The following is a 16,982-nucleotide window of genomic DNA, read 5'->3' as shown; positions in this document are numbered from 1 at the left end:
TGTAATCGAAAGCAATATATCTCCTGCAGCCGGTTTTAATATTGAATGTGCATAGGTTCGAAGTCTACTGTATTCACATTGTGAACGAAGTACAGTTGTTCTCTCTACTACAGTATTATAAAATTCATTGTAGCTCATTGCCATCGCAAGTAGACCACATGAAACGAATTTTGATCCTTGCGATTCTCAGCAATTTTATCGTCCTGATATGCGAATTGTCAGCTTTAATAACACCATAAATTGTAGTATTTGTCCCTTTTCCTCTCCCATGTATTACCGCTTCTCCTACAATACAAGGTTTTCAGCAGTGATGGCCTATTTTTGTCTCCAGTTATGTTCTTTTCTTTTATATTATTCTCTATGGGTTCTGGTGAGTGAGGTCCCTGGTTCTATTACGCCAAATGAACTTTCTGGTTGACAAACACCGTGTGCATGGATTTCCTCGGGGTTCTTCAGTTTCCTCCCATTTTCTTCATTACTCACATTATTGTCTCCTTTAGCCTAGCCGGTCTAACCATGGTACGTAAAAGTGAAAGTTTTCGTTTCATTCGCTATGGGCTCTCTGATTTTACGTTTTGCACAGCTACGGTCGCATTTTTTCAACACAAATATTTTCAATAATTTTAGTTTTCTTTTTAGTTCCCTTGTAGCTAAATCACTGTCGTTACTGTCTTCGATACCAAAAACCTGGATTCTAAAAACATGACTCATACAACTCAATAAACTAAATTAAGGCTACTATTACGTATAAGCGCTACCTACAAACAGCTTTATAGCACCATCATACGAAGACAATCAGACGGCAAGGCCGTTCGAGAAGAAATACTGTCACTCATGGCGCAAACATAAGTCGAATGCCTGCATGTCCCAGGTATGCTTATCGCTTGCATGACCTTGTATAAGACTACCGAGTAGTCTCTTCTTAAATTGTTATAAATGAAGAGTCCATGGGAAAAGAGGGGATGTCCATTTTTACTATATTTTTCAGGAAACAATTTTTAAAGTTCAAACATTTTATTTCCTAAACTAATCGTGAAAAATGCTTCCAATTTGATTTACAAGTTCTTTATTATATGGGAACAATCTTACAAAATCTTATGTTCGATGTATATTATTGTGAGTAAAAGAATACCAGAAAACTGACATGCATTCGGTATATACTGGGAAAAAACGGGTCTATTTCAGGCAAAACAATGGATAAAAGAGGGGATTATTTTTTTAAACTATAAACAATATTATTAAAAATAGATTGCCTTCTACGTTTGTCATTTTTATTCTCCTTTACTCCGCTAATTACTTCTTTAGGAGTTAAATATACAAGGCTTGAGCATATGGGCTGCATAAGACATTCAAAGCTTGCAGATCCTGCAATTTTTCTTCGAGATAGGCAACTTCCCTTTAAGAAAGGGGAAAAATCTAAATCAAGTGTTTTTCATAGCATTATATTTAAACTCTTCTCAACCGATTTATCTCAGTTCTTTAATGTACAACGAAAATTTTGGAAATGTACTTTTGTCCTCTAATCAGTATCAATTATGGGAGAGTAAGGCAAGGAGAACAAGTGTGGTACAAACGTTCATTGACTTTTTAAACCTGATAATCAAGGTCGCAAAAACGACTAGTTGACATTGTTTAGGCGAAAAGTGCAGTTGCTTAAGCAAGTTTGTCGACATTAAAATTTGAAATATCAGGTTCTGAGGCAAGAGTTATATATTTTTAAATCATTTAATATACAGGATGGTCCAAAAGTATTAGTACAGTATATTATTTTGGAAACAAACATGATTAAAACAAATCTGAGTAGCGGAGGGCGGACTTGAGTAAAGGAGCTACCGATTGATGCATGCGTTGTGAATGGCCGCCAAATTAGATCCAGATTATTTTTTTTTCAAATGGGAAAGTAGCCATGTGACACATCAGTTAACACTGTTTTTGCAGGAAAATGCAGTCCCGCAAGAAGAAATGCGTCATCGTGTCTCTTCGAAAGTTATGACGCCCCAAAGTCCCACCTACAGGATGCTCCACATGTTGCCCATCAATTGTAAAACAAACGGAGTCTCTTAATCCAGTTCTCCTGAACCCTAACAACACAGCGGGGTGATGCTATCACAGGCATTCTGAATACGTCCCTGTAGGTGTGAAAACATCCCGAATCTTGTGATACACCAGGTGTTTTAAGTGCCCCAATAAAAACTTTAAGGGAGTGAGGTCCGGCGACCGTGCTGGCCACTCCAAAGTGCCTAGGCGGCGACCAATCCAACGTCCTGGATAATGAAGATCCAAGCATTCCCGCACAGGCAGCGCATAGTGCGGTGGGGCACCATCTTGCTGAAAATATCGCGTCAAGGTAGCATCAGGGCGGAGAAGCAACGCAAACACCAACTCCTGTAACATGTCCAGATATCTGACACCATTTAGAGTTTCAGGAATGAATAAGGGTCCTATGATCGACGTGTTCCATATCCCACACCACTCCATGATATGAGCAGAGGCAACCCTTTTGCAGGGATAGATCGCATGTCTGTTTGTATCCGACCAATATCGCGTGTTCTGGTGATTCACTGCCCCATCCAAGTAAGTTTGCCTCGTCTGTAAAGAGAACGCTGGCTGGGAAATGCGGATCTCGGTCGTATTGTGACAAAGCCCAATTGGCGAATTCCATGCGCCGGTCTGGATTATCCTCTGAAAGGTTGTGGACAAGCTGCAGCTTGAAAGGATGCCACTTGTTCGGATGCATGTATCACGGAAGCACGTGGTACGCCTGTTACCGCTGATAGTTGTCTTATGCTGCGCTTCTTAGTTTTCACACTCGCAGCAAGCACCATTGTGGATGTTTCCTCATCTGTCGCGGTTCGTGGGGGACCTGACCGTGGTCTGTCGGCAACATAACCAGTTACACTGAATTTCCTAATGAGACAGCTTACGATGTTGTGGCTTATTGCAGATCTTTCGGAGTGGCGCGCGTTGAAGTCCTGAGCAATTACACTACGGCTTCTTTCCGCAGACATTAGGATGATCTCAATTCTTTCCTGCTCCGTTAGTGCCATTTCGCTCTACCTGCAACGAGAAGAAAACCTGTCAAATTTGAGGTGTCACAACTTTCTTGCAGCGTTCGTGCCATGTCGCTCTCCCTGCAAGTAAACAGAAAACCGTCAATTTTGGGGCATCATAACTTTGGAACAGAATATAACGTATTTCTGCTTCCAGGACTGCATTCCTCTACAAAATCAGTGTTAATTGATGTGTCACATGCCTACTTTCTTATTTAAAAAATAACCTGGATTCAAGATGGCCGTCAATCACCAGGCATGCATCAATCGGTAGCTCCTTTACCCAAGTCCGCCCTCCACTAGTCAGATTAGCTTTAGTCATGTTCGTTTTCAAAATAAAAAAATGAAATCTTTGAGTTTTACGTTCCACGGTTATGCCGGTTAGGCTAAAGGAGACGGTGATTATGAGAAATGAATGAAATGGTGGAATGAAGAAAGTGGGAGGAAACGGAAGAACCCCAAGAAAACCCACGCACACGGTGTTTGTCCACCACAAAGTTCACTTGGTGGGGGCTGGGATCGAACCCGGGACCCCAAGCATCAGAGGGGAACGCTCTACCACTGAGCCACCGCGGCCCCTTTTCAAAATAAAAATCTTTGAGTTTTACGTCCCACGGTTATGCCGGTTAGGCTAAAGGAGACTTTTCAAAATAATTTACTGTACTGAGACTTATGGACCGCCCTGTATAATAATTCATGAATATACCTGTATTGCACGCATGCCCGTGACAGAACAATATCACGGATATATAATATGATTTTTACAATTTGGGCCTACTTTACATTTGATTTTTCGTCCAATTTGATTGTAATGTATATGCAGGCCTTTACGCTTTATTGTAAAGGGTTATTGTAGTAAATTACAACATTCATGCAATTTGTAGTATAAGCATCCAGCTTTCCGACGCGAGTCATTTATGGATGTAAGAATTATTCCTCCAATAAATCTGGTTGTGGTGGGCCTTTTCTTAATAGTAGGTGAATCACAGAAAACCAAAGTCCATTATAAGTGTCCCTACGTATCATAATTCTTGGGTCACTTTTCTCTATTCGAAGCTCCACGATTGGTCTAGAGTGAAATGAACATTTTCTCAGGTACAGTGGTTGTAAGAATGATATCCAATCTCGAATCATAAAACTGTCAAATTCACTTACTTGATATGGTGTAGTTTTCACTCTGCTGCCTTTCACCACATTATTCCAATACTCTACTATTTCTGCTCTTGATTTTATGTTCGCCAGTCCCATGTTCTTATCACGTTGAAGGTAGGAATAACACGAACTGGAAATATTATTTGAATGGAAATGAACCTCTGCCTTTCATGTGCAATGTAATGAAGGCATCGGAATAAAGTATAATCCTTATTTTGACCACTGCAAGAGTCACACAAGAGCTCAAGATGATGGATGTTGGGAGATATTTTGTTTTACTAATTTTTAAAGAAATAGATTGTCCAAGCTATATTTAGATGTATCACCAATCAACACTGGAACATAAACAGTTGAATGTTATTGACAAAAGAGGCAAAAAAATAAGAGTAAAATGAATGCCCCTTTCCTTCACTGTAAGTAATGACGATACTTCTTCCATTTTAGAATTTTTTAAACTGCTATAGCAAGCTAACCGTAAACCTCTTCCCCATTATTGATATATTTTATCTATATTTTATAAATTTCGCCCAAAAGTGGACATCCCCCCCATTTTTCCTGAACTCTTCAAATGTTAATTAGACGGTTGCTATCTTTTATTTAATAGAGTTTTTTCTATAAAATAACATTTTTCTTCGTTTCTAAATTTCTCAGCTGTGAAGAAATCGTTTTGAAAAATCATGACCTTCGTTGATAGTCGAGAATCGGAATACTTGGGTTTTAATTTTGGTACAAGTTTTCAAAGAAATTATTCATTTTTTCTTAGTTTTCATGTGAAGATTTGTAATAGCGGGTTAATGTCACTTTGCTCTGTCTGCAGGATGCTAGGTGGGGTGAGCTTTTGCATTGCCCACTCATATTACAGGTGCGGGGAAACTTTTGTATTCCATTAATTTTCTGAGTGTTCTTCTGTTTCCTAACGGAGACAACTGGACCAGAAAGTAGAAGATTCTCAAAATTTACGACACAATAGCGGGCACTCGTATGCATCAGCCGGTATGCATAAGCACAGAACCTACTGAAAACAGGAAATTTGAGCCTACAACGGCACAGAGCCGTCGACATGTTTCATTGTTGACATTGTGCTAAAGCGTCATGGTCCATTATGAAGGCCATCTATGTCAGGTCATATTCATGTCATGTAACTTGGCAGACTGTGATTGTCGACGCCGGTTGAGGAAGGTGCTACTTATGTTTCTCCATTATTTGCGCCGCAGTCACACGAGGACTCTGAGTGACAAACGCAGCAATGCCTGGCGGTTTATTCCACCGTTTCACTTCGCTTATGAGGATTTGCCGTCAGTTTTGTAGGTTGTAATCACTTTGGACACTGTCCTTTGCGGCACACCTAACAAACCTGCAAGTTTTATCGCACATGCAGAACTTGACGGAACAACAATTTTCCTTCCTTAAAAAGTAGATAGAGCGCTCATTTTACACTATCACTGTCTGCTCAGCTCATTGTCCATTCACGTTCTACTACTCCTCACGCAGTGCGGAGTTGGCCATAACACGCCACTGCCATCGGCGCAGATCTGCGGTGGCCGCGTGGTCCTTGGTAATCCAGATATCTCACGTGTTTCCAGCTCCATGTGTTAAATAGGTAAGTATTTGTATATCTGGAAGAACAAATATTTGTACGTTGGGTATATGGGCATTGAGTGGAAGTGTATTTAGTGAATTCGTTGATAGCCCATAGAAAATACAATTTTAATTTCGGATACTCTTAGAAAGACATACTGGATTTCCGTTTTCATATTCCCTAGTGGCTACAAGGTTAGCATGCGCGCCTTAAGTGCGTGAAACCCGGGTTCGATTTCTGTTGGGAGCTCATGTTGTTAGGATTCCGCCTCGGTGCTGTATGAGATGCTAAGCCCTGAACCAACCAACAACTCTTACGTAAGGATCTGAAAAAAAACTGATGAATGTGATGCAGATATGTAAAGAAAGAAATGAAAAGCTGAAGACAAAAGCTACCGAAGATGGAGTAAGATTGAGTGTTCGCAATGAAAAGGTTTCAAGTGCGCTAATTGAAAGGTTTTTGTGTATTCAGAAAAATAGAAACTGTCCTGATGATTTGCATGCAAAGTAAACAGACAGGAAATACAGAAAGAGAAAGAAGGGGCATAACAATAATAAATATTACCATGTAAACACCAGATTCGGCTCGAGAGAGAAGTCATGTCCTTAAAAATTAAGTTTTGTTGCATCAAACTGAAAGAAGAAATGTTGCTTACTGTTCTTATTTTTGTTCTCAACAGTAAGAACCCGAGAAAAGTTTACGTCTGTTTGTTTGAAGCATTACCACTTTAGTTTTTACTGTCATAATTTACTTTAGGAGCCGCCTTTGGTAGACACCTTTGACATAATGTGCTCGTATTTTGATAGTTGAAAAACTCTAATATACATAGTGCACTAGATAATGAATATGCTGAAATTCACAGATTTTCTTTATTTTTTTTCTATTATCCAGCTTCGGGTTATAAACATAAATATACATCGGTACTCTCTTCTTACAAAACGTCTTTTGTATGTTTTATAGCACTCCAATTTAAAAATATACAAATTTGCTTTTGCTACTACAGTGAAACCTCTCTAAAGCGGACAGCCGTGGGGAATCAAAAATTGTCCGCTATAGAGAGGTGTCCGCCTTACAGAGGTTTCAATATAATCTTACGTAAATTAATAAACAAGGTAATATGCAATTAGAAAAAAATATTTTTGCATAAATCACGTATTTATGAATATTACCAAAATGTTACCTACATTATCTTGCGCCATCCAACTCGAGGCACAACATGGGAATAAGATGTTATAGTTCTCTGCACTTTACACTTATCGCTACTTACTACGTTTTCGGTGTGTTGCTTTAATTTGTGAGTTAATTGCAGTCCAACAATGACTCTTTTAAAAAGACAATATGCGTACCCGTGGTCAAAAATACCCAACTTCTCTTTTGTTTGGTTAGGGATTCCAGCGGGACAGTAGAATGATGTATCATTCCAAACAGTGGGCGACTGTCGATCATTTTTGTTTCTGAAGCAGATTGGGTGGGAGTGGAATGCAAGCAAAGGATATAAGGGTGTTGTGAAACAGAGACCCTTCCTCTGGGTTGCTGAACAGACAGTTGAAGAGGCAAAATGTTGTCACACCCTCATGTTCTTTCTTGGTGACATACTGTACGTATGAATTACTAAAAGTGTATTTTTACTGCACTTTCCAACTTGTTTCTAGAGAAAGTGTCCGTAATACAGAGGCAAATAATACCTATAAAATACAAGAAAGACTGTCCGTGTCCGTACTAGAGAGTGTCCGCTTTACGGAGGTTTGCCAATATGTTTTTTCCTATTACAGTGTTTGGGGATTACAAAATATGTCCGTTATGGGAGGTGTCCGCTTTATAGAGGTGTCCGTTAGTAGAGGTTTCACTGTATTACACAAAAATACCTGGGATTGAAGAGGTTAAATAGAAAATATCGAAATACTGCGAAACATGAGCATATTGAAGTATCAAAAGAATCGAAGAATCGTAATATGGTAATAATGAAAAATAAAGAAATATTGAAAAATATTAAAATATTGAAATATTAAAAAACATCGATCTTATAATGTTTTGATATTTGAAAATATCTATCGATCGATATATCGAAATATCGAACAGCTGTAGGTGAGACCGGTCACCGAGGATTTTCTTTTAACCATTGTTCCTCTTCGAGAATGTGGTTTCCCCGTAATTTTGTAGAATTTCATAACTTTGGCCGTCACCTAAATGTTCATCGCGCCTCACTGAGCCCAATTACCACTTTCACTAGGCTTACATCACATACCCGAACATTAATAATTTGGCCTCTTTGGAAATTAGAGTTAATTTATTTTACTTTATGACCACTTACTCGATACAAGCCCACTACCATTCTACTGAGCATCACAGAATAACGAGTTAGCCCTATCACTCCCACCAACAATCACGGGCTGCGATCGCTGCCTGTCCTTTGCCAATCCAGATATCTTACGTGTTTCCCACTCCATATGTTTGAATTAATTTAATGAATATGTATACTACATATTGGTAAACTAGGATTGTGAGTTTTTTATATGTTAAAGGTTAAAATAAATATTTAGTATATTATTATGTTTAAACTAACGTGTTTTATTTGACAAAAGAAGGAAATAAAATAGTGTGAAAGTTGGAACATATTTTATGCAGATATGTATGAATCTGTGATTTGCAAATGTGCTTGTGAATCTTCAATCTTAGACTATTCTAGTGTACCTCTAAGCATACATTTGTTTCGCTCTTGTTCAAATGGATTAATCGGTCCCAGACCTTGTTATCTGGAGCAACAGAAAGTCGAACTACGTACGCAGATAGAAACAATAATTGTGTCCCGATAAGATCATGCACTGTGTGTGTTTTACGCTAGCCACTCCAGTTCATTTATCACAATCTTTGCTTCTGTTCCCATCGTTTCTGGAAGCACGAGTTGTGAATATATGCATATACGTTTTTCCAATTGTGAGCAACACCTCCCCTGATTTCAACCCATTTTCTGCTCTTTAATTATGTCATGTGACAGGCAGGCTACTGGGAGTTGACGCGACTGCGCAAACGAAAATTTCAAGGTTGTATCGGTACCAACAAGTACTGTGCAAATTTACTTGTGTGTTTATTCCCCCGCACGACTCACCTCCTCTTTCCACTCCCCTTACGTTTCTCCATCCCGTAAGCAGGGCAGTGCCAATAGATGCGGTGTACGTCATATTTACACACCGTTTCTTAGTTAAAGTGTGAGACCACCAGGAGGCAGCTAATTCGGCAGAGCATACACACGATTTACACAGATTCTCACATTTTTCTATAATTATTGGGACCTTCCCGAAATTCGGCCAGGAGGCCCAGGGGGTCGCCACGAAGCCCCTGTAGGCTTAAAAATTGTTGGCACCGGAAAATGTCCCAACAATTTTTCCGGTCCCAACTGGTAAGGTGTTAAACCATATGCAGGTACCAACAAGGATAGGAATGCGGGAACACACACACACACACACACATATATATATATATATATATATATATATATATATATATATATATATATATATATATATATATATATATATATATATATATATATATATATATATATATATATATATATATGTGTGTGTGTGTGTGTGTGTGTATGAGAGAGAGAGAGAGAGGGGGGGCTCAGAAGGTAATACAAACATTATTATTTCAAGTTCTAAAATGTTTATGGCCCCTTATGCAGAATATCTTAGTTACGCTAATAATTACCAGGCACGTACGCAGGAATGTATTTCTGGGTGTCTAAATTCAATATAAGGATAAATTATAGGGATGTGCACGAAGGAAGATTTGAGGATGTCTCGTCTCAAAAGCGTGCTGTAAAAGACGACTCAAAAAATATAAGCCTATATTTCTCTATTGGAAGAGCTGTCTCTCGACTCGAATTTTGTCAGGAAAATTCTGTCTCGTCTCGTGCCCATCCGTAATAAACTATATTAAAATGTGTAAAATTATTTCTAAAATTAGACTAAATTTACAGAAAAGGAGGGATTTCGGTGAGTTCAGGACTCCAAGACCTATCCCTTGTGTATGTCCTTCACGATTAACGCAAATATGGGCTGACTGCTTTTTTTTTTTTTTTTTTTTTTTTTTTTTTTTTTTTTTGTAAAATCTTGAACAAAGAAAACAAGGAACTAAGTAGTCCTTGGTATTTCCTGTACAAATAAACGAGTGTGAAAATAGCAGGACCACTTTTGAAAATTATAAATAGTTGCACTGCGTTTGTACCGGTTTGTACCGTAAAAATTTTCGTTTGTACCGGTTTCAAATTGGAGAAAATCGGAAAATAAAGTGGTCCTGCTAAGTTTACTTGAGAATAGCAGGACTACTGTCTAATTTCTTCAAATTTTAAAAATATAATTATTCCAATAATAATTTAACAAAAAGTCAATGGATACAGAACACAAAACAACCTTTATTTATATTGTAAAAGTAAGACCTGTTTTTACATCGAATATGCTTAATAGGGTGTTTCATAAAAGTGCAAACAATATCCATAAACTAAAGGATTTATACACAATAAATAAATAAATTCACATCTAACACTCGATATAAGTAGCAAGATAATAAACACTTAGATAGGTACCTTAGGGAACTGTATGGAATGTCGTCCTATATGCACCAAAAATACATATGCTACTGATTCTCTATTGCATGCATTTACTGCTCTCTATTGTGACAGTGAGAAGTTCAGGGAACAAGTTGACAATGTAACTCCAGATACAAATTAGCTTTCTGTTATAAAACTATGTGGAAATTTTACAAGGCGGCATTTGCCTTATCAACTGTGAAAGTACTGTTTTGAATATATTAAAACAAAGCTTTTATTACTTTCCATCCTGAACAGAAACATTAACTTGCAGTTCTCTCATTTGTACGGCACCGATAATTTTCAGATCGCACGTTTTAACGCCAATATAATGCCAATAATTGTTGAGTATTGCAACAATTATAAGTATGGTTATCGAAATTTTAGGATATATCTTATCTCTAATCTCTCTTATCTCTAACTTAGTAGAACCACTTTATTTTTCGATTTTTTCGAATTTGAGACTGGTACAAACGAAAACTTTTACGGTACAATCCGGTACAAATACAGAACAAACTATTCTTGCAGAAAAATCTTCAGATTTGTAGAAATTTGTATTCTGGTCCTGCTATGTTCACGTGAACTCAGCAGGACCACTTTATTTTTCGATTTTTTCGAATTTGAGACTGGTACGAACGAAAATTTTTACGATACAATCCGGTACAAACGCAGTACAAACGATTCGTGCAGAAAAATATTCAAGTATGTAGAAATTTATCAGTGGTCCTGCTATGTTCACGTGAACTCAGCAGGACCACTTTATTTTTCGCTTTTTTCGAATTTGAGACCGGTACAAACGAAAATTTTACGATACAAACCGGTACAAACGCAGTACAAATGTACGGTATGCAAATATTTATAACTTTCAAAAGTGGTCCTGCTAATTTCACACTCGTTAGGAATAAGACATGTTGAACGGTGGAAACTTCACTTATTGAAGTATTTTACCGTGTAACAAATACGACTTTATTACTTCTCTAAGCATATACAATTAACTGTAACATCTTTGCATAGTGCATAATCCTTTACAATTGTAATAAACGTGTAAAAGTATTTCGTTATTGTTGTATCGGAAAATTTAAATGGTAATTATAAAATAAATAAATTTCACACTTTATAGTTTCTGTAAGTTCGTACTTGGTCAAACAAGAGGAATAATTATTATTGAGAACCCTCTAATGACAATAAGTTCATTTAAAAAATATACTTTATCTCACCTATTGTCACAAATGATTCAGTGTGACCACCGCTAATACTTTCGTATTAGATCTAGTACCTTTTATAATATTTTAGTGTTCTAGTACGTTCACCAACAAATCAAGTACTTTTCTCCTGTTCTTCTTTTCTCATAAATACATTTGGGAGAGAAAAAAGAATCTTATGAACATTTGACAATGTACGAAAATTTCATTGTTAAGGGTGTTGGGAGAAAACAGATCCATTTCTATCGATTTTTTGCTGTAACTTATAGTTCATTGTATTGGGGAAAATAGGAAGTACAAAAGTGCCAAAGAACGAAGGGTTAAGACTAATAAATGACCACAGTAAACAATAGTACATATTTAGTGATCCGTTTAAATAGTAGACTATTAACGAATTAAAACTCGACTTTCTCAATAACTCCACTTTATGACATTTCTTGTTTTCTCCCGACATCCTCTATAATCCTTTGTAATACTTGTGTTACATTAGTGGTTTTATAGCAGGGGCGTCATTTCAGAATTTGCTTGGGGGGGCAAGAGCACCATTAACTTAAGACTTTCACGTTTTGTATTAGTATATTAGTAGATAATCGACTAAAGTATATGTATTCCTCAAACTCTTTGGGGGGGGGGATGGATTGCCCCTACTGCCCTCCCTAAATGACTCCCCTGTTTTATAGTGAGTTTTAATACGACAATTAAGCACTTATTCCGCCAGGATTTTTAGTTAGGGAATGTAAAGTGAAAATTGGGAAGGTGTAAGTGGATGCACGGTTTGTATCGAATTTTGACTGTAAAAAAATAAAGTTGGGGGCTCTTTCAAGAATGTGGGGGTCACTCCGCCATCCCAAAGGGAAGGGGGAGCTGCCGGAAACCTAATAATTAGATATTAATATCGTAAAATGTCATAAATAGGGTGAAACGGGAGCAGATAAAATTTTAGTACTTTTCCCCCAGATCTAGTACTTTTTTTTCTGCCTAGGTTAGTAAGAAATATTTTGCCTGGTTGGTCACATTGAAATGATTACTGAAGTTAACACAAAATTTGACGTATGCTATTTGTCTTTCAAAGTCAGCAGACATCTACTGACGACGAAGCTTGTAACATCTCCATAACAAAGTAGAGAGAGATATTGTTTTATACTCTAAAAGCGCTTTAGGTATTTTCTTGATGCTCCTCCTTAGATAAATCATTCCATTAATAATGTAGATGGGTGTAGGTATGTAGTAATGGTAGCACAAAAAACGAGGTTTCTTTGAAAAACGGTTCGATTTTTGTAACAAAACCGGTTTCGGATTTTAAAACCAGTTCAGTCTTCTATCAAAACTGGTTTTGCTGAAAATCCGAATCAAGGTTTGAAGAACATCGAAATGACGGTTTCCGGTTTTTATATTAAAAATTCGATTTTTCTCTTTCCTAGCAAGCAGAAGCAACCGAGTCAACCCATTGCGAGAAAGAACAGAGAAAATGGCGCCCGAAAGTATTAAGAAAATTTGTAGTGAGGAATCGAGTGGAAATAAGAATATCTTTTGTAATGATATTCACTGCTCAAAAGAACTCGAACTTGTTCAGAGACAAAGTTGATAAATAGCATGATCAGTATACTTGAATAGTGGATAAGAATAGAATAGAAAATAAAGTAAAATAGTCACTTTATCACTGGATTATGATCCGATTAAATAAATAAATCTAACCGAAGCAATTATTATGCCTTGAACCACAAAGTATTGCAATATCCCACATGGTTGTGTTTGCAAACAACTGACATGGGCTTTACAATGTATAGTATATACGACAAAATTTTACAGTATACTCTAATGACTTAGATTAAGCAGAATCAGTGGCGTATTTAGGGGGTTATCAGGCTCAAGTTCCCCCCTTCGAAATAAATTTGTTAGTTTTTCGCATTCACGTACAACAATAATCCTTGTTACCGTTTCTAAGAATTTCATTCACTTTCCATTTTCTTATGGTCTTTGTTCAGAAATAGTACTATATTTGTCAAATTTCATTCCATGTAAGAACTATGGTCTTTTTTTCTTTTTTTCTTTCTTCCATTCTACTCTTCTGTTTCTTTCCTTAGTTTTTGCTTTCTTTCGTTTCTCCTATCACACTTTCGACTGTTGTTAGTTGTGATTCATGTCGGTCGTCGTCCGTAGCACCAAAACTAAGAGGAGCTGGTAAGTGAAACTGGTGTTCCACACCAACTTGCACGGATATCAACATAACGGGACTTTAGTTATTATAGCAAAGGAATATTTACATCGGTTAGTTACAAAGAAAGGTAAATGTTTGAACTAAAGAAAGTCAAGAGGGCGGAATGAGTAGCACAGGATTTGTCATTGTACAAATATTAAATAAAAGAAATATATTAAGTTCATTAAAATTTGTCGGCGCCCAAAAGGAAAAATATAAGGGCTTATTCACGTGTTGTGCATAGCCCCACCAAAACAAAATCCTAAATTCGCCACTCAGCAGAATGTATACAATACTCGACTACAGTCCTACCCAGGGGTCCGCGGACCACAGTTTAAGAATCGCTAACATCTTCTTTCAATAAGACTCGATATTTATGCATAGTATACTTTAGAAATCTAAAGAAAGAAAGTGTTAAATAAGCTAAATTGTAAACTATTTCGTCGCTGTTATTGAGTATCTTCGAAATAAGCTACACTTAGCTTGAAATAAGCTAAATTGGCAATCCTGTGCAAAAGCTGTTTTTTTATTTTTTATTATTATTATTTTTTTTTTTTTATCGCAGACTTGACAGTTGTAGGAAGAAATATCACCTAATTCATGGTATAGAGTAATGATAAGATAGAAATCTTAGTACCGCAAACAATGACCAAACAATATATGATGTAAAAAGAAATGTGGCTACATATTATAATTTGACCAATATTATTCTGATTTAAGATTCTTGTCCCTATGGTCCAACTGGTTTGTGAGAGTAAGCAAAAACCGATAGTTTATCGCAGCTGAAACATAAGTTCGCTGTTGCATCCTTTAATATTGCAAGTGAATGCCGTGAGAACTGCTTCTTAAGCATTTCACTCAGGTCGTTCTTTTTAAAAATATCTTAATCATATATCTTTGTAATGACCTACCTAAAGATCTTTTCCTCATATGTCTCCTTACTACACTGAGAAAGAAAACAAATGTGGCGTACGTAAAAACGTAGGTTTACGGGCGGAAATCCTGTAGTTTTTGGACTTAACGTACAACCCAATGTAACATATTACAGCAAATGTATAACTGGAAACGTACGTTTTATAATATTTTCCTCATAAGTGCTCCATCTATACTTATTTTCCGTATGAAAGAAAGAACTAATATATATATACATAATATATATAGAACTAATATATATATATATATGCGGTAAGGATCTCACCTACAGATGGACGTATGTAACATACGTATATGTATATAATATACGGAAGACTGTTAGATATCAGACATGTTGTAGCGGCATGATGTAACCTTGTCTCAATTCACGGCTCGGATATGAGACAAGAAATACTTTTTTAAAATTCGACACGAAAGGAAAGCATGACAATTCTAGCCTGGTTTTCGAGACGGGGCGAAAATACTAGTTAGCAACACTAGTTCATCCATGTCTGACGGCACACTGTTTTCGTGTTACATAAATCACAGTAAATAAAACCTACATGTGAAACGTGATTGTACATATAAATTATTATCGTTTAAAGGCACGCATGTTATTACACAATACACTTCATTACTAAGTACGTATGATTTAAATGTTGTTATAGCACACCTTTCAAGGTACTTTCGTCACGGAAAAGGATTCAGATAACTTCTAGATCAAATTAAGAAAAATATCAAGCCATAACTTTTGTACATAAATTTATACAACGAGACACGACAAGATTTCCCGTAATCGAGGAAATATGAGAAAGAATTCTTCGAGCACCGAGAAAAATTCTTCGAGACGAGACGAGAAAGAATTATTTGAGAGTCGAGACGAGAAAGAATTATTTGAGAATCGAGACGAGACAAGAAAGAATTATTTGAGAACTGAGACGAGACTACAAAGAATTCTTTGAGAATCGAGAGGGACGAGAAAGGATTTTTTGAGAATCGAGGCGAGACGAAAAATAATTCTTCAAAAATTGAGACGAGAAAGAATTCTTCAAGAATCGAGACAAGATGAGAAACAATTCTTCTAGAATCGAGACAAGAAGAAAAAAATCTTCTAGAATCAGACGAGACGAGAAAGAATTCTTCGAAAGACGAGACGAGTAAACCTTATATCTCGTCTTATCTCGTGGGTAACATTACTCATGGTACAGAGAATAGCAACATGTGTAAGTCAAAAGCAATGTTTTATGTATTTTTTAAAAATGCTGCTTAACGATAGTTCTAACACAAGAAATCACTATTGCGTTAAAAGTAAAATGTTAGCATACCTTCAGAGAAAGAATGTGGCTGATTTCCAAGATCGTAGAAGTATCTGTCGCCCAGTCTAAGCCTGACGAATTGTTCACCAACGATGCACCGGAACGTTGGACCAAGAAGGCTTCCTTTTACAGGTTTTTCAGAAATACCACCAATCAGAAGATCCACATCGTTCACATTCCGGTACAGACTTTTCAATTTCTTCACAACCTAAACACAAATTAAAAGAAATAGGTAAGTAATGTTTTAAATAGCACAGGGAGACGGGAATCCTAGAGTAGTCCCACGTAATGTTGTCAGTTGGTGAGATTTGATAATGGTTAAAACAAACTAATTCTTTAAATTAAAACAGTAAAAGACCGGATATCGAACCTAAGTCTGTGAAAATGTCAACAACAGAACATTAAATTTTCCTACTGCGTTACCGGTTAAAGATCAATAAGATAAAAATTAAAACAATTTCATTCGACAAAGATCAGAAACTCACTATAATCCCAGTGGGCAAAGATTAAAACACTAAATATTTCCAACTAGATCAAGATTAAAGCCCAAATAATCATAATAAATAAACATTGAAGCCACTATATACATAAATGTATATATAATTAAACATATTAGATTAATTTGTCATTACTGTAGACTTATTACTGTATGAACAAGACAGCTTTTTAATTAGATTAGAATGCATCACTTCTCCTCAAGATTTATTTTGGCTTTCAAGATTGGAGTTTGTGAACTCTTTGTTTTAGTATATCTTCAATTATTTGATGATTTGAATCAATGCCTATATGTATATATAATACTCTTCATAAACCTTTGCCACTGATCTCTCTTCAAGAAACTCCACTCTTACCCATAAGCAGAATCTCACTGATCTCTCTCCAAGAAACTCCACTCTTACCCATAAGCGCAATCAAAAACTTTTTTCACTAATCTCTCTCCAAGAAACTTCACTCTTATCCATAAGCACAATCAAAAACCTTTT

At 36.6% G+C, this 16,982-nt stretch overlaps 1 protein-coding gene across 2 annotated transcripts in view; it reads right to left on the bottom strand.

Moving 5' to 3' along the window:
- Positions 1-16,982, bottom strand: part of LOC145678827 (peroxidase-like) — a 156,174-nt gene that overhangs the window by 55,486 nt on the left and 83,706 nt on the right. For both annotated transcript variants that reach the window (XM_081749373.1, XM_081749374.1), the window contains exon 12: positions 16,009-16,207. In XM_081749373.1, coding sequence (XP_081605499.1) covers positions 16,009-16,207 — 199 coding nt within the window. The remainder of the gene's footprint in view (positions 1-16,008; positions 16,208-16,982) is intronic.

Source organism: Thermobia domestica, chromosome 2 (assembly GCF_964235325.1).
Source record: "Thermobia domestica chromosome 2, izTheDome1.hap1.1, whole genome shotgun sequence".
NCBI lineage: Eukaryota > Metazoa > Arthropoda > Insecta > Zygentoma > Lepismatidae > Thermobia > Thermobia domestica.
This window is presented reverse-complemented; position numbering and strand designations above follow the sequence as displayed.